This window comes from Carassius gibelio, chromosome A9 (genome assembly GCF_023724105.1).
Source record: "Carassius gibelio isolate Cgi1373 ecotype wild population from Czech Republic chromosome A9, carGib1.2-hapl.c, whole genome shotgun sequence".
Classification (NCBI taxonomy): Eukaryota; Metazoa; Chordata; class Actinopteri; order Cypriniformes; family Cyprinidae; genus Carassius; species Carassius gibelio.
Window position 1 is genome coordinate 14,227,466 of NC_068379.1, and position 19,164 is coordinate 14,246,629.

At 39.6% G+C, this 19,164-nt stretch overlaps 1 protein-coding gene across 1 annotated transcript in view; it reads right to left on the reverse strand.

Annotated features, from left to right (window-relative positions):
* Window positions 1-372: 372 nt before the first annotated feature.
* LOC128019690 (immunoglobulin superfamily member 3) overlaps window positions 373-19,164 on the reverse strand; it is a 156,393-nt gene continuing 137,601 nt past the window's right edge. The window contains exons 7-9 of the mRNA XM_052605809.1: window positions 7,512-7,922; window positions 3,697-4,119; window positions 373-3,381 (exon numbers count right to left, since the gene is read on the reverse strand). Of these exons, the coding sequence (XP_052461769.1) occupies window positions 3,131-3,381; window positions 3,697-4,119; window positions 7,512-7,922 (1,085 nt within the window). The 3' untranslated portion in view covers window positions 373-3,130. The remainder of the gene's footprint in view (window positions 3,382-3,696; window positions 4,120-7,511; window positions 7,923-19,164) is intronic.

The window sequence follows — 19,164 nt, forward strand, 5'->3', positions numbered from 1 at the left end:
CAGAGCAGATGAGACACTGCAAGATATGTCAGATCCCATTCTCACCTTCTTAAGAGACAGTCCATTCCAATCCCTCTCAGAGCCCTGGAGGTCAAGGTTAGGAAAGATTCACAAACTCTCATTATTCATTAAGGAAAGGTAGAAGCCTTATTCTTTAGATGAACATAACTAATATGTGATTGTAATGGTAAAGTTTATCTTAATGGGATAGTTCAACCAAAAATCCAAATTAATTCAACTTATAAACTTGCAAGACTTTCATTCCATGTAACACAGTAGAAAATATTTAAATGATCCCTTTAATTGCTGTAACTCTTAACATTTCCAAACTGGGCCAGTATAATCGATACATTATATAAACACAGTCTAAAGTGTGGTGCACTGAAAGTTTTATTGCAATCAACTGACAATAGCAAAAAGCTTTTCATAATAGCAATTGCTATGATTTAATAAAATAAGTATAGATATAAAAAAACACAACAAAAATGTAACATAGTACAACAAAAACACTGAAGCATAAAGAAAAAACTATGGCAACTTAAAAAAAAAAAATCAGTGCACTGTTTTGGTTATTTAAAAAAAAAAGAAAATCAAAAATCACCACTTGAAAAAGCAGCACTGGCTGAACAGAACACACATCAACACAATATTTTTGTCATTTGTTAAGTTTTTCTGCAGCTATACTGCCAGAACACAGCCATGACATGCAGCCCTCGAAATGCATTTACAACATTGTGAGAACATTATGATTCAGCTGGGCATGTCGAACTACAAAATCACTATTTAGAGTTCTGAAGAAGTCTGTACAGATTGAATGACAGCAGAACCACAATGTCACACTACACATCTCCTGCTTGCGGAAGGCCAACCTATTGATCAAACAGAAGTTTGCATTACATTTGCGAGTTGCTGTGTTCGCATGGCTGAACAGATGCTTTGAATCAGCGAAGCCTTCCACAAGGATGGAGATTCTGAGGATGCCATTAATCTGACATGATATCACGACTAACAACTTTCAGACATTAATAAAATGTCCCCCTTACTCATCATCATGCACTGTACAGTTCAACAGAATTTAGTAGATCAAGACAGCTAGATCACTGTGTCATCAGACTGGTTCAGAATTACTTCCCATAATCCTCTAGGCTACTGCACGCAAGCAGCCAAGTTATAGTTGCCTAAATGTTCACTGCTATTTCTACCCCATTCTGTCTACTCAGATTTATGAAGTTCACATATTCTATCTAGGAGTTTTATGATTCAATAAATAAGACAACCACAAGGTTCAAATGGATTTAAATTTCATTTACAGAAAAGCCGCGATGTTGACTGTCGAGATCACATGAGGGCGGCAGCGACCCAGATGATACTCTGAGCGACTGTGGGAATGGAGTGAAAGTTACACGGTCAAAAGGTCTTCAGTTTTGCCTGTAAGTGAGACACGTCCAGTTTGATGTCAGACCGCACGTCTGTGTTACTGGATAAGACGTAAGTCCAAGTTGAAATAAAGGAAAAGAAAATTGAACATAAAATGAATTAACACTACAGCTAAGCTCTAAACAGAGCTCGGCATAGAGCTTTCTTGAATGACACAGGACTAGTGTGGATTGCAGAGCAAAAGTGAGGATCAAGTTCTGTTATAGCATCTTCATTGGTAAAACATGGCAGTGTTTATGGAGACCAACAATAATTTCGATGCTATACTCACCCTCAGAGATATAATCACACTAGTAGGTCTTCACAGGTTACAGGTTATGACGGCGCATTAAGCTTTCACAATTGTTTCAATTTTTTTCAGCGGGAAACACAAAGATCGGGCACCATAGTTCAAACACAAACCAATAAAGAGAAGAACAACACTTCATGTGACTTAGAATATAGATAAAACAAAATGTCAAATCCCTTCATAACTCATATACGCAGAAGTCTGCCGATATCTGCTTTCCTTCTGGTTCATTCCAGGGCACGTATGATGATAAAAAGATCTTGGCACTGAGAATGTCCCTTGAGTCAATAGTGTCCTGTTAGCGGTCTCCCTCAAGACATTTATTTGTATTTTTTTTACAAGAAATTCAAAAACTCCGGAGAGAAAAGCCCATCGTGCCCCCCTTTTGTTTCCGTTTAACCTTGCATTATGAAAATGCGAGGACACTGAGGCGAACGCTCACTAAATGTGGGGTCAGCTGTGTATATACACACACACGCTCATAATCACAAGGGTGTTTCTGGAGTAAATGGATCTTTTTTAAATTGGAAAGGTCAAGAAGACCTTGATATGAAATTGGCAATTTGGAGGCATGTAGAAACATCTGAGTGAGGAAACGTGGTTTGTAACTGGATGACATCAGATGCTCTAATCCTATTCAGTGTCAGTGAATTTGAATTTTTTTGGGGCTTTTGGGAGTTGTATTGGTCTTTGGCAGTGATGATGAGCTGGGGTCCATGTATATCCTTGAGTCTGTGGGCAATGAGGGCTCTTCATAGTCTATATCCGTTAAAACAGAGGCAGTTCTCAGGTCAGTTCTGTGGCACATGCACACAAACTAAATCAATATACATCCATTGTCAGCTTTCTGTGTTTTTCTGAGGAAAGATTGTCCTTTTCTTCCTTCATCCATACACCATCGTCTCTAGAAATGTTCAGGGTCCTGCAATGACCTTCCAGTCTCGTTGAGCAAAAATTAGCACAGACAAAATAACAAATAATATGCAATGGTTTTCACCAGATTTCATAGACAGGAGTATAAAAAGAAACTGCCGTTTCCTATCCTGGAGAGAGATGGAGGTTAGTGTCAGTTGGGTAAAATACATCAATGCATATGGATACTGCCACCTCAAAGGAAAGGTTCTCACTTCAGAGCATGAAAGAAAAGTAAAATCATATTTTAAAAAAAGAAGAGGGGAAAAAAAGCCAAGCAACTGTCTAGGCATCGGCGCCAGCAGCCACCGTAGTCATGGCAACTTCAACCGAGGAAGGTCTTAGTCAGTCACATGGACGGATTGACAGGCCAGGCTAGAAGCCCAGATTACTTTCTGGTGGCCTCATCACGGACGAGGAGGAGAAGAAAAAGAGAGAGGGAGTCAAAGAGAGAGTCCAGATGAGCGCGACAGGGTCATGTTCGTGTCTCTGTTACTCCACAGAGCCGGGGTGAAGGCTGAGGACTGGGGGGTCCAGACAGGTTGGGGAATAGCTGAGATGAGGCTCTTTGATCCACAAGAGCGGCGCTCCGTTCTTGCCTTCCTGGTTCTTGCTGGAGCTGCGGGTCTTGTAGCGCACCAGCAGGACCGCGATGAGGAGGATGCCGAAGATAGGGAACGGGTAGAAGAAGACGAAGTAGAAGAGGGAGTCGTTGGAACAAACCACTGACTGTAGGGTAGAGACTAGAGGAGAGAAGAACAAAATAAAGAGTCAGAATAATTTAATATGGAAGTTTAATATAACAAAAATAAAGTACTGTGAACACTATGTCCTACCGACTTATATTGAAATAAGTAAAATTCTACATTTCATCTATCTATCTGTCAAAAAGTGGTAAAAAAAAACCCCTGCAGGAATGAAAATAATACATGGCAGTAAGAGAGGAATTAATTGATACATTGCGCCTGGTTAGGAAATAGTGTAATAGCAGAAGAGAATACAGTATTAACAACCATATGAGTAGATGTGGTTAATGCTTATAAAATTAAAAAGCTCACCCTGCTCCATAACATTAACAACGGTGACCCCAGAGTTGTTGGTGGCCAGACGGTACCAGGCATTGCGTGGATTCAGCAGCCACTCTTCCACGTGGCAGAAGTAACTGCCGGCATCTCTGGGCCGAGCTTTCTGGATGGTTAGACTGTATAGGTCAGAAGTGGTGCGTTCAAACTGCAGGCGAGAGTTTAGACCGGGCTCCTCCGTAGGGCTGCAGTTCCCATTACCAAACACTGCATCATGACCAATGGAAAAGACGCACTCTTCTTCATCCTCCTCCTCCTGTCCCAAACGGTACACATACCAGGATATAGAGAAGCGGGAATCTTTTGAGGACTGAGACAGAATGCTGCAGCCCAACCGGATTGATCCATCTTCAGGTACGGTGATATTGGATTCTGCCTCCTCCACCTGCAACTTCACCACTGCAATAAAAACCCATGATAAAAATCATCAAGTGCAACAATTATAATCTTCCTCAGCTCGGGTAGCATGTGTTGCAAACTCGTTGTTACATTTATTTAGAGCCAAATATTCTGGTTTAATTAAAGGGGGGGTGAAATGCTATTTCATGCATACTGAGTTTTTTACACTGTTAAAGAGTTGGATTCCCATGCTAAACATGGACAAAGTTTCAAAAATTAAGTTGTACGTTTGAAGGAGTATCTCTGTTCCAAAAATACTCCTTCCGGTTCGTCACAAATTTCGGAAAGTTTTTTTTCGAGTATGGCTCTGTGTGACGTTAGATGGAGCGGAATTTCCTTATATGGGTCCTAAGGCACTTCTGCCGGAAGAGCGCGCGCTCCCGTATAGCAGAGCACTGAGAGCACAACAGACATTCACTGATCAGAGCGAGAGCGTCGCGAAATGTCACAAAAGGAGTGTGTTTTTGGTTGCCAGGGCAAGACAACCCTGCACAGATTACCAAAGAAAAAACAGCATTAAGGGACCAGTGGACGGAGTTTATTTTTACAGAGCATCAACGGAGTTGTGCATTTCGAAGATGCTTGTTTTACAAACAGGGCCCAGTTTGACGACGGATTTGCGTATCGTTTATTTCTTAAGGATAATGCAGTCCCAACGAAAAAGGGTCACGATCGTGTTGGAACCGCAGGCGGTGATTAAAACTGCTTAAAATATCTCTGCCTCCTTATTAGTAAAAAGCCTACTGGCGCTCGTGATTCTTTAGCTCCGCCCACACGTCACGCCTCCAGCCGGTCGTGTTTTTCCGGGAAAAATCGGTACAGACTATCTTTCTCTTATGAATATAATAAAACTAAAGACTTTTTGGAGTTATGAAGGATGCAGTACTACTCTATAGGTACTCAAGATTAACAGGATATTGAGCGAAAACGAGCATTTCACCCCCCCTTTAAAGGAATTATTCACCCCCCAAAAAACTTAAAACAGTATCACTGTCTTCTTTTGAAGACACAAGGGGACATTTGTAATAGGATCAATAGTAATAGTAAAGACTTTTATAAAACAACAAAAGATTTCTATATCAAAAAAATGCTGTTCTTTTTAATGTTCTATTCATCAAAGAATCCTGAAAAAAAATTTAACATGGTTTCCACAAAAACATTTATAATAAGAAGAAATGTTTTCATCAGATAAAAAAAGTCAAGGTTTGGAAAGGACATGAGAGTGATTAAATAATGACAGACCTAAAAATGTCTATACAAGTACAGAAAGAATTTATATATTTCAACACACCCTAAAATCATCTCTATTCTCTATCGAAATTCTGCAGGGCATCACGCATCCAGAGATGTGGAACTAGCTGTTCAATATGTCACTCTCAATTGGAGGTGAGGATCATCACATTTTGTGTGAGATGTCACAAGCTCCTGCAGCAGGGTCTTGAGCTGAGATCAGCTAAAAATAAGACTGCATTTTCTGGCACACGTTAAGGGGCTCCTCTTATCTTCTGCTCATGCAAAAGCCGTGCAATTTGACTTTTAAGATGGCAGATTATAAGGTGGTGAACCTTTCATCAACCATCTATTTGTAAATTAATTTATATGGATGCTATTTCAGGCAATCGTGCAGCGGGGTGGTGATTTGACACGCATCCCGGGGAAATAAGACTGGAATTTAAGTGCATATTAGATAAATCAGAAATATGCACTGTGTGTGTGTGTGTGTGTGTGTATGCTAAAGGAAACGCATTCATGCATAAATGCGTTAAATGAAGAATAGAAAATGCACAATGCATAAGTAACTATGCAAATAAGGGCGTCTATAATGATCAGCATGTCCATGTGAACATTAGAATGCATTACTCATGTAGAATAATAATTTAACACTTTTTGAAGTTATGTGAACAGTAAAAAACAACAACAACAAAAAAACAAACAAAGTACCCAAACTCCCTTTTCCTGACCTTGATGTCTTTCAGAAGAGCAGATGTCTTGGCCACCTGTGCTCCTAAAGCTACTTGCTTAACAGACCCGAGGACAAACTACACAACAAAACGTGTCTGTGTAAAAGCGGTAAGTCGATGACCCATGGGTAGTGCAGTAATACTGAAAAGTGTGCTGTGCCAGGTTGGGATGTGGGGGTGAGATCTGTCTTCCCTGCTCCTCAAAGCTTTGATTCAGCGCTGTCAAAGAGTCCAGATGGCTACAGACTAATGCAAATCTTGTCGACATAGTCACCTGAACCACACTAGTCTAGACCTGCATACAGGAGCTAGGTCACGATGTCATTGGGAAAAAGTGGCCATTATGGGCAAAAGGGGGAGGGGGGTATAGATGAATAGCTGAGGCAGCTTGCAGCAGGGGGCTGTGTGGGGTGAATAGAGGAGAGCAGCTGTGTGGCACTCAGATGGGCGTCATGAGTAAAGCCTCTGGGCTCTGGCAGCCGTGATTGTGTCCATTATGAGGTTCAGACTCCCCCTCGCCGCTTGTACTGTGAGTGCTAAGGTCTATGGCCCATGCGAGGGGCTCCCTGAGGGGTTGATATGCTGCACGCTTGTGTTTGAGGAGTTACATGTACAAAGCCCCTGTCTCTTTTTATGTCTTCCTCTCATAAATGCACAGATGCTGATGAGTGCTTCAGCTCAGGCAGACATGAGCTCAGGATGGCTGAGCTCCATGGTGGTCTCAAGGGGAGAATGCTTTCATGCTGCTCTTTCCGATTCTCTCATGCCAGATGGCCTGATAAGCCCATGGGATGTTACACACACCTAAAACTGAATCTCGAAGGCTTCGGAGAATGCTATAGGAATAAAGGCCAACTCTGCTAGTAGGGTGCCATTGTAAATATTGCCCAGCACTTTCCATGAACAAAATTCAAAAAGGACTAGAAAATGTATGCTCACCAAAGCTACTGTTATATTTATAATAACAGTAGGCTAATAATGTGAAATGTCTTTCCAATTTCAAGTTTTCCAGTTGTAATTTATTTTTGTGATGGCAATGCTGAAATTCTCAGTGTCACATGATCATTCAGATAGCATTCTAATATTTCTTATAGTAAAATTTCTTATTATTATTGTCAATAATAAACTTTTTTTTTTTTTTTTGCAGAAACCATGATACATTTCTTTTCAAGATTATTTGATGACTACAGTAAGAAAAAATGCATTTATATGAAATTAAAATCTTTTGTATCTTTATAAATGTCTTAACCATCTCATTTGATCAATTTAATACTGTACACCCTTAATAAACGTTTTCAGTAAAATCAGTAAATCAGTAAAAAGGTTCAAACTAAATGAGGGAGACAGATAAATATACATTTACATACAAATATGCATATAATCCTAAAGCTACTTGCTTAATGGGCATTTGATAAGCCACCACATTCTTACCTGGCTGTCTCACCAGCACATGTGTGAAGCCGGAGGAGTCTTGTGCCAGACGGTACCAGAGTCCATCGGGGTCCATGAGCCACTCCTCCACAAGGCAGTAGTATGTTCCAGAGTCGCTGGTCTCAGCACGGTGCAAGGTGAGGCCATATAGCCGAGGAGAGAGTCTCTCTGACTGCACACGGCTGCGGAGACGTTCCTCCTCTGCGTACGCTCCATACTCGAACGCACCAGAGTGTTCGATCTTCAACAGCAGCTCATCTGGCTCCCCTGCCTCGGCCTTCCTGGCGTACCACAGCACTGCATGCTGAGAGTCTGGGCTGGTTTGAGAGGTGATGGAGCAGTTGACACGCACCCGACTGTCCTCCAGAAACTGCAGACTCTGGTTGGACCTGTGCACCTTCAGTTTACTCACTAAAGGAGGAGAGAGCAAAACAGGGAAACGTTAGAACAATGAAGACTGAGAATCACAGCCTATTTAAACCAAATACATTAAAAATAAAAACTTCTGTCTGTTGGCAGACAAATGTTCTTGTCTGAAGTGATTACCCCTGTGAAAAAGATGTGAATTTAATTTCCTTAAATGTGCACTTGTAATGTAATTTAAATCTTAAAAGAATATTTAAAAACTGTCCTTGCAGATAATATATTAATAAAATAATAGGCCACTTTCATGTTTCTTAACACACTTAAGTATACTTATAAAAAAAAGTGCACTTTGAAATCATATCCATGGGAATCCATTGATTCTTTCTGATGTGAGTAGGCCTTTAATCAGAATGGATAATTGCTGTTGCTGAGGGAGTGCTGGAATCACTTGTTTTAGATCTGGTAGAAATAAGATGTCAGAAACATCCTTGGGGGAGAAGGGCTGTGGGATCCTGGGCATACATATTGGATTACTACAGGTGCGTCAGGTGAGACTGCCATCAGCAATGACTGCTATTTCACACCATGAGTGGATTTATGGGCACTACAAGAGCTCAGGAAGATACAATGAAGATGGGAGACACACGTTCATACCAGCAAATAAAAGGTCTCACACTTACAAATGTAGATCATTAGATAGGCACAACAGAAAAGCATTTAAAAGTAAACAGAGCAGATGTCCTACATGTCCAGCCCTGTTATTTGGCATGAAACGTGCAAATGGTTCAGACACACTTTCAAACGCATTACACATATGCCACTGCATTACTCCTCCAGATTTTGCTCAACCCTGCTTTTTGTGAAAAGTGGGAACACCCCATAGGCATAATGGTTTTTATATTTTACAAACTGTATATTCTATGGCCCTTCACCAACCCTACACCTAACCCTAACCCTAACCCTCACAGGAAACTTTGTGTATTTTTACTTTCTCAAAAAACTCATTCTGTATGATTTATAAGCGTTTTGAAAAATGGGGACATGGGTTATGTCCTCATAAGTCACCCTCTCCTTGTAATACCTGTGTCATCCCCATGTCATTATACAGAGTTGTGTCCTGATATGTCACAAAAACAAGAGAGCGCGCACACACACACACACAATACAAAACTGGTGGTCATATCACTTCATATGATTGTTTTTACATCTTTTATTACCTCACATTAATGAGCATCTGTGAAACTTCAAATTCTGTTTTCCTGCTTTAATGCCTTTTTTGCTAAAAATCCAATTTTCCACTGACACTTTGGCTCCAGTAATCCCCCTCACGCATTTCTGCACTTCTAGCAAATTCCCCTGATTGATCCCTAAGCCAGAACCTTCTCGGTGAATAACAGTGGTATGAACACTCTCATGCGTCTAACCAGCAGGCCAGAAACCCAATCCCTGCAGCAAAGCTCCTCAGCTCAATTGTATAATGTCAAATCTCACAGATTTTAGTTTTTTTTGTGTGTGTGTTCAATCTCTAAGGTGTTTTAAGATTTATAAAAATAAAACTGCAAACTAATAATGAATTGTTCCTCAATTTAGGCTTTTAACTAACCAAATATATGGGCTTTATTCCATATTCTTAAATGACAAATATAAAACTCTCCAAAAACTGACTGCAGAGAAATCTATGACAAATAATTAATGATCAAAATTGTATTTGGTGTGACAGCTGTGTGTTTGAAGGATTACCACTGTCTTCTGACATACTGTTGTCATTGTATAAATGCTATCAGCCCAAGAGCTTCCAAAATTAAAATGTTACACTGCAAAATGAGCATTGTTCACTCCTGCAGGGCTGTCATAGCTAATATCTCCCCGCAGTTCAGCTTCAAAACAGAAGACTCCAACAAGATTGACGAGAATTAGTGTCTGTGTCCCTTCAGTTGTTAATAGTATAGATCTGTTGCGTGTTGGCATATGGCCAGCTTACTGCTAATTTAGGTCTTAAAGAGGTGGTAGTTTGCGATTTCACTTTTTTAACGCTAGTTAGATTATAGCTAATGTTGCTGTATGAGTTCCAGTGCTGAAATTTCAATGCAAATTGCTTTTAAAGTTCTGTTAATTCAATGCCTACAAAAACGACTGGTGACGGTCTACAACAAGCTTCTTCCCAGGTCTGTTACGACACGAACTCAGATAAACCCCGCCCTCTGGAACATGCAACACAGAGTGTGAGGACATGATCTGCACAGGTTCTGCACAATCCTCTTCATTAATATTTTCTGCATCTCAGTCGGGCTCAAACTGATAAGCAATACAGTGGACGTCATTGTTTACAATACAACCGGAGCACATTCTAAACTTGAGCGACGCGATGTTCAGACGCGTGACCAATCTCAGCCCATTGCATATTTCTGAGGGAGGGGCTTCATAATAACAGGAAATAAATCAAGGTGTTTGTCAGAGAAGAGACAGATCGGTGTGGAATAAGGTACATTATGTGAAAAAGTATGCATTTTTTTAAAAACGAAGCATGAACATGTTAGACTGCACCCCATAAACACAATCAAGCCTAGAAAAAAAACAACAGTAAACCACCCCTTTAGAAGAAAATTTCACGTAATAACAAATGGAAAATCACTGAGAATAAGTCAAATTTTTATAATATGTTTAAATAATATGAAAGCTATTGAAAGCACGACAGCTAATTTTCACTAATCTTTACTCACTAATTTTAATTTTTTTAACAAGACGTTTGATTTGTTAACCTGACACACTTCCTGTTCACAAATCACTCATAAATGTACTGATCAAATGTTTGGGGTCAGTAAGTTTTTATTAAAGCATTTTTTTCCATTACTTTGAAAAAGCAACATAAAAAACTTTATTACAGATAATTTATATATATATTAAAAAAAATGCTTTTAATTTGAATCTTCTATTAATCAAAATATACTGAAAAAAATGTATCAGGGTTTCCACCAATATATTCAGCAGCATTCAATTTTCAACACTGATAATAATAATACATTTTTTGAGCATCAAATCCGCATATTAGAATTATTTCTAAAGGATCATGTGTCCGATGACTGGAATAATGATGCTGAAAATTTCAAATAGCCATCAATAGAACAAATTACATTTTAAAATTTATTAAAAAGCAGTTATTTTAAATTGTAACAGATTTCCAGTGCAGCCATTGTGACTTCGAGAATTTTCAAAAACATTTAAAAATCATACTGACCCTGATCTTTTAAATGGTTGTGTATTGTCATTGAACTGCAGTTTTCAGGACACACACACACACACAAAGAGTGTATTGAGTCTGAAGTGGGCCTGAATTTCGTTTAGCTTGACAAAAATACACAAACTTCAACAGTTTTTGTCACTGCTAACAGGCATTTATCCTGTATATGAAAATGGCATCTTGTGTGCCCTCAGACATAAAACATTATTGGTTGGGTAAACACTAAAGATGGTCTCAAAGCTCTGGCTACAGAACCCTTCAGAGCTAGCAGCTAATCGCAGGAGAATGACTCTTCAATCCTCTAAAGCAGAACCACCAATGGATGGGATTTCCACACAACAGACTTCTTAGTTTTCTTTCGAATTTCTCCGGTACTGACAGAAAACAAGGTTCTGAAAAAGAGTTATGAGTTAGAGTTATGTGGCTTTTAGTTCATGTAGTTTAGCTTCAAAGCGGTCTATGTGCTAGTGTACTTGTTGAAAATTCACTCTTAGCAGATATATGTGGTTAAAATGTACAATCCTACTCATCTGTACAGAGGCTATGATTATTTCCTGTCATGTTTTCATGATCTCAACCAGTGGTGGGGAAAGTTACCTTTAAAAGTAATGCATTACAAAATTGAGTTACCCCCTAAAAAAGTAACTAATTATGTTACTTGGTTACTTTTTATCGAAAGTAATGTGTTACATTACTTTTTTAATATGAGCAGGCCTTGATTGTTTTTAATATAAGAAGTTCTTTAAATTAAAAGGTAATGCATTCCTTAACTAGTTACTTGAAAAAAGTAATCTGATTACGTAATTTGCTTTACTTGTTACTTTTCTTCGTTCACAAACAAGTCTGTGGCTGATAACATCACTGATTACAGGTGCATTCAGCATTGCATGATATTCAGAAAATCATATTTACTAACACACTGGCATTTTCAAAGCACCTAATACTGTTGTTTTACTCTAGCACTGCTGCACAATTCAATATAATCATACAATATTGCTCAGGTTTAAATAAGGTTATTCACAGAGGCTTTGAGATCAGGGAAAAGTTATGCACGGCAGCTCACAGTTGAGACACAGTTTAGTCTTCTGGGCAACAGAAAAGCAATACAGCGAATATGATTGGAAACATTTGCTTTCTTTGTTTCAAGCTCACTCCTGCTCAATGCTTTTCTTTCAGCATAAAGCACAAGTGGACTTTGAGCGAAGGACTGATGCTCCGAACTCTCTCTTCCCCCATTAAATTTTCTAATAAAGAAACAGCAGAGCAGGGAGCCTTTGACAAGGCGGGAATGAGGTCCATTGCTTTATGTACTTTTCTGTCCTACAGCAACAGCTATCCTTTCATTAGCTCTCAAGAGTTGCAGCAAATAAGTTTATCTCCCCACTCATATTAGCCATAGTTATGACTAGCCTTGTTTGGGGTTTTCATCATTCACTTGCCTTACTAGGTCTGAATGCTTCAGAGGGTCTGCTCCATGTGTGCTAAAGAAGGTAACCAATCAAACTCTGACAGAATCCTCTCCGACTGGGACTCTGCCAGGCACGATTAAACAATTTAATTAAACATGATATTTGTTATTGACAAAACTGCGAGCCATTTCATTTTTGTTGCATAATCGAATTAGGAAAATCGATAAATGTATGAAAAAGGAGAGAGGGAAAATAAAGACGGGGAGTAAGAGAGACTGCGAAAATGAAGCAAATCAAGCAGCACATTTTAAACAGCTCAGAGCTTGATTAGAGGCAGTTTGTGACGGCTCTCAGACAGAGGGCAAGGAGATGCGGAGGGGGAGGTTGGCAGCGGAGAAAGCAAAAAGAGAAAAAGTGTATTTGTGATTTTCTAAAAAGACAGCGAGCCATGTTTTTTCCTCTTGCATGTGTCCAGTTTTTTAGCCCCAGTTAATTTCCAACATGCTGCGCTGACAAGATAAAAATGCTTTTATTTGGTTTATTTCTTGATAACACAATCCCCAAAGATAATGCAGCCTTCCCAACAAGAAACAAAAATGTATTTATTACATTAAGAAAACATTTATTCCAGTGACGTCAACATGCACTGGATATTTTAAAGGGACCACTTCATGAGGAATAAATAAAAGCTTATTGTGCTGTGACATACTATAACTCTGAGCAAACAAAATGTCCTTGCCAGTCTAAAAAGAGCATTTATTAAAATGAAAGCCTGGACAATATGTTCCCAGTGAGATCTTGAGTGAAAGTCAGAATGTACAGCTTGTAGGAGCAGTAAAACGCTGCACAAATGCCAAACTAATTTTCTGACACTGCCAGAACTTTGTCAGAGGCTGAGATTTATTGCAAAGACAATAATTGTGGCCCACTCAGTCACAGTGAGGTAGATGCAATGTTTATGCTGTTCCTGACTGTGTGTAGCACCATCTACTCTGCACATCCTACTGATAATTTCAGTCTGATCTCATGACACAAATTGTTCTGTGAATACGTCAAATGCAATGCAGAATTTGCAAATAGGTTGCTACTGAAGGATAGAGCAGATAAAAACTGTGTTAGACTGAAGTGCAGCTGTTGAGTAAGTGCAGCACCTTGAACTGTTGTCACAGTGTTAATTGGACTTTAGACTAGATGATAAATAAAACTAACATTTATGTAACCTGCCATGATAATGGGATCTATGTTACTAAGTATTTCTTATTCCATTATCAAAACAGCGATTTTTCAAGAGTTCTGTTGATGATACAAAAACACAAGCAGTCATTAGGGATGAACAGTTAATCGGTAGCTGCTAATTTCAACCCCCACTGACAGATAAAGAGTCCTTATCACTGTCAATCAGCATAATAATATCCCAGTTCATGCATATTTATGAGTTCCACAAGCGTGTCTATTTGTCCAAGAATGAGGGGAGACATTGTTGAGGTGTACCTGTAAACAAAAGACTTTGAAGCACTCTCTTTTTTTAAAAAAAGGGGGGGGGGGGGGGGTGTAAAGTAGCACTGAGTGGAGCAATGACAAGTGGAGGTGGATAAATGACAACGGATATGAGACAGGGGAGTGCCTGAAAGGGACATAAGAACTGAGAGAAGGGGAAAAAGCACAACATATTTTAAAAAAGGGAATCAGGGAGTGAGCAAATGGTGCCGTAATATTAAGAGGGAATCGTTGAATCGCAAAACGGCAAAAGAGCTGCTCACTTTGAACAGAGATAAAGTAGATAACTGAATAAAGTGTTGCCAAAATGAGAAGAAAAGTGAATATATGGACTGTGGAGTGAAGTAAGTGACTTTTAGTTGAACACCCCCCCCTCCCCCCCCCCCCACACACACACACACACAAATGTGTTTCTTTTTTTTACGCTGCACTAACTGAAACACATTAAAGGTCAGCTTAATGCTCCAAACTGGACTGCTCTTCCATGAGCTCTTCTAACTGTTAATCCAAGCAGCAGAGCCTGAGATGTGTCATATTAACATTCTGAAATGTGCTTAATTCCAGTGAAACAGATTGGGTGTGTGTTTTTTGAGGGGTGGGAGGCTGTGCTCCCTCAGGAGAGCAGTTTAAGCAGATCCGCCTTGCACAGTGAAGAATGAGGCTTGAGCACTGCTGCCCTCCGTCTGCCACAAAAACATAATGGGAGCCTAATATCTATGCTAATGAGGCCGATACATCTCTGATTCCTTTGTGTTGCAGAAGGATTTCCAGCAGTCTTCTACAATGCAGTTAGGGCTATATTGTAATTATGTGGATCTGTACTCGGGCAGGGAGTCAACAGATGAGCCCTCTGTGTCCTGTGCCTCCACCCTGCTTTAATTCTCCAACTTCCATTGAGACGTGTCCCCCCTCCCTTAACTTACAACATACGTTCCTGGCTGTGATGCAGCAAAAGCAGCCTTGTGTGGTTATTAGTGAACTCTGGGGTTGCTGTGTGCTATCAGAAGCGTACAGTATGTACACTGTAGTCTGCTAGAGTAGGCATAGGTGGCATGTGTTTATATGCACTGAGAGAGATTTCAACGAAATAAAATGTTTTCTGTGGACCGAAGCAAGTGTGTGGTGAGGAATATGGCTGAATAGAATCTATTTAATGCTCTCGTCATTTTAGCCAACAGGTGTTTCGGTCATTTTGCACTCAGAACCTCTTTGTATCATGATTGTGTATGATAATCAGCAAAGCATCTCGTTCAAAAAGTAAAAAGTAACAAAAACATTACAGAAAGTGAAGAGTGTAAATGTCAAGTAGCATTAGCTAGAGAGCTCAGTGAATAAGGAAATAGTTTTGAAAAAGACGAGTAACATCCTCAGAGACTTTGATTAAAAATGCTATGAAGTGTGTATATGGATATAGGCAGGGGAGAGTTACTGAAGAGGAGTTATTACAGACAGCTTGAAGAAGCGCTGGTGACAACCAAGGACATATTTTTGAGAGTTAAACGTGTTTACAAGTGGGCCAAAAGAGCTGTTTGAGAGAAAAAAATAATAATAATTTCAAATATGCAAAATGACATTTGGAACAGAATCAGTTAAAATTTCCAAACACATTTAGAGAGACACTTTGCTGTCTAATGTCTACACATGCAGCATTATGAAACAGAACCTAAAAAGTGACCCATATGGAACACTCTATAGGTAGCAACTTTAAGAGTCATGAAAATAGCACACCTCAGTTATGTTGCATAAGCGACTCAAATAACAATTGATTTCAGAGGACTTTGGGGCTTTGTTGCTAAGGTAACAATGCAATACTCTAAGAAATAAAAAAAAAAAAATCTTTCTCTTGAATGGTAAACCATCTTGGATGGATTTCTATTTCAATAAAGTCAGAGCACATTGTCTACACTGCCTACAGTGCAGGTCTAGAATTTAGCCAAACAAATGTATTTAACAAGTCTGCATCGTTTTGTTGCTTCCATCCACATATGTCGTCTTAACCCCAGCCCAGGGTCAATTGGGAAAAAACGTGCCTGTGGCGACATTTCTTTAAAATGGTGTTTTTTGCACATATTGCCACATTTTGAAAGTGAAATGTCCACTGAGTGGTCTTAAAAACTTGTTCAGTTTTATGAAACATTAATGTGACTCTGGCAAAGTTGTATTATGTTGGTTCTATCACAGACATTTGGAAAATTAGGAAATGTCCAGTGAGAGGTGCTAAAAGACTAATGCTCTATCATGTTTGAAAATAACTTACCAGCTACACTAAACCCTACCCTAAATTTAACCAATAGTGTTGACAAAAGCAAACATTAGGTTAAAGACATTTTGCTGAAGCAACTATGCCATTTCAGCTTAACTCAAGTGCTCCGCATTACAACTGCAACAATCTAACGGCAAGCTCACATCTCAGTTCAATACAATTTATGTTTAATTATATAGGGCTTTCACGATAAACACCACTGCAAAGCAGCTTCACAGGAAATTAATGTGTCAATATTACAATTAGGAGTAGTTTATCAATGACTATGTCAAGGTGATGGCAGAAATGTACAGTTCTGCGATAATAAAAATCATGCAGTAAGTTAATGACATGCAGTTAGAAATGGTGAACATGATTAACATCAATGGTTATATGTTGTGACCAAAATTATAGTAATTTGAGAAAAATTAGGTTGTTTTGTTCTGATCTGATGTTTATGATGTCCAAAAAGCCATACATATGCAGCTGGAGATATGCTGTAAATGTCCAAATTTACTGGTGGTAATGGTAAAAAAGTTTTGAAATCATATAGTATTATGCAAGGAATCATGCAAAAGTAAGTCTTTCTTAACTGATAAATGTTTTATTTAGAATGTTTTAAGGTGTGTTTTTGTAGTTTTGCCAAAATGTAGGTAGAGGCGGGTTATTTCTAATGAGCCTATGTTGCTTAAAATGCTCTCTGTGTAGGCAGTTCACTAGGTTTTAGAACACAGCCAGAGTGCAGGTGGGTGTGAGTTTGTGATGTACTGAAGAGGTTCTCTGTGAATCCGGTGGGAGACAGTGCCCTATATTTTGACCTTGAGCATCACTTCAGAGCTAATTAATTACCGAACCCGTATGAAATGGTTTTGGATATGAATGCTTCAGAAACAAATGTGCTTCATCAATCTTCCATTGTGCCAGTGGATGTCATGAAATAAGGTCTATTGCCTGGTCACTGGGATGGAAAATAAGGAAGCACACAAAGCTCTAGTGTTTGAATTAGGAGTAAAGAGCTTGTGGGCTCTGGAAGGAATATAAAGTGCTCTACATAAAGGCTCCTAGGACACGGTCTGGAGAATCAGAGCTTCTCAGGCCAAGCATCACCTGTAATCAAACCAGAACATCCATGTACTGCCGACTAACTCATCGTATCGTAATGCCTTTTTATTTTTATTTATGTATTTATTTATATTTGCATATCAATAGCACTGTAAATAAGACCAACTGTGGTGCTGTAATACTCTTGACTGCCCTTTTGCACATCTCTGGAACCTAACAAACGCAGCATCTAAAATAAACACACATGCTAGGGCACCCACAAATTACTACTAAATAAATGCATTTGATCTGAAAACCTCTCCCATCTGCCTAGAGGAGCTTGTTGTTTCAGAGTCAAAGGCAGGCCACATTAAAAGCCACTTCCCTTCAACAAATTGAGCATCTAGATGCTGCTTGGAGGCCAAACAAAATCATATCTCATCTTTTGATCACAGTTTCAATCTCTTGCTGCTCTCCCTTCAGCACTTGGAATAAGATTGTGTTGCACTAGACACTGAACAGCACAGATACACACTGTAGAAGACTATGGCTATGAAACTCCATACCAATGAGAACCACTGCTCGTAGGTCACATCATGTAGCAGTGAAATTGGGCACAAAAAGTGTCGTCATGCAACCTGTGAATATAGAAACTTGTGAATAAGGTTCACAGCTTCAAGGCTTGATCTTATGAGTGGCTCTCCTCTCAGAGCAGGAGGTTTCTTGGAGATATAAAACACGTGCTGTTCACATCTAGTCAGGTGCACTAAGTTGCCTTAGTGGGGTAAAGTGTGATGGATAAAGAGGTTCAAGGCACACGGAAAATGAGAACATGAATCTACAGGGTCTCGTGATCGAGAAACGAAGAATGTGTGTGGGAAAGAGAGAGGTGGATAAATCCTCTGTGCCCTGGAGGGAGATTGTTGTGCAAGCTGGAAGACTGTGCTCCTAATGAAGAAGGACAGAAGAGATCCATCCATGGGACACAGAGATAGCGGTTCTCCATGATTCAGATGCCGTCAATTACAGGCATAGTGAGAGCCATCAGTGGGCAGGATGACTGGTGCCCACTGGGTACGACAGGTGTGGGAGAGCACTGATCCATCACTGCCAGGACCCATTTATGTAAAAGACACTTAGCAATTTAACAAGGGCCGCTGGGACAGCACTGTTTTAATGAGAAAGAGTTTCAACAGCACCAGGTACAAGAGTGAATGAGAGAAAGATAGAAAGAGAGAGAGGGGAAGGCAGCTAATATTGATTGTTTGTTAATTATAACCCGTTGATTTGATTTCAAGCTAATAACATGCATCTCAACATCAAACAATAAGATAATGCAAGGAAGCACAGTGGAGTAACTGAGATACGAGGAAGCTGTTTAAAATCTGAAGGTAAGGATGTCTCTGGAGGAGGAAGCTTTGAGCTGACTACCCCCTCAGGTCTGGTGACACATATTCCTGTACGATTGGCTGGCTGGATCCAGTCATGGCTGATTACTGGGAAGCCAGTAACACAGCGAGATGTAGGCTAACAGAAATAAATGCTCAGCAGATGAAGCTTCCGTAACTACAAAAGCCATGGGCAAATAGCATGTTTGTCAGTGTGTTAAAGAATGTTAACTTATTAGTTGTGCACAGATACATTTGAATGTTTCATGATAAAACCCAGTTAAACAACAACAATTATGCATATTTAGTATATTTGAGTTCACTGCAATGCATTGTGGGATGCTCTATTAAGAGCAAATGCTGCAGGGCGATGCTGCCTTTGAATTTGGCCGAAAGAAGATGTCTTTAATGGCAGAGTAATAATGCTGAAACAGCATGATGCTTTAAAATGGTGTCTTGGTAGGCAGCTCAC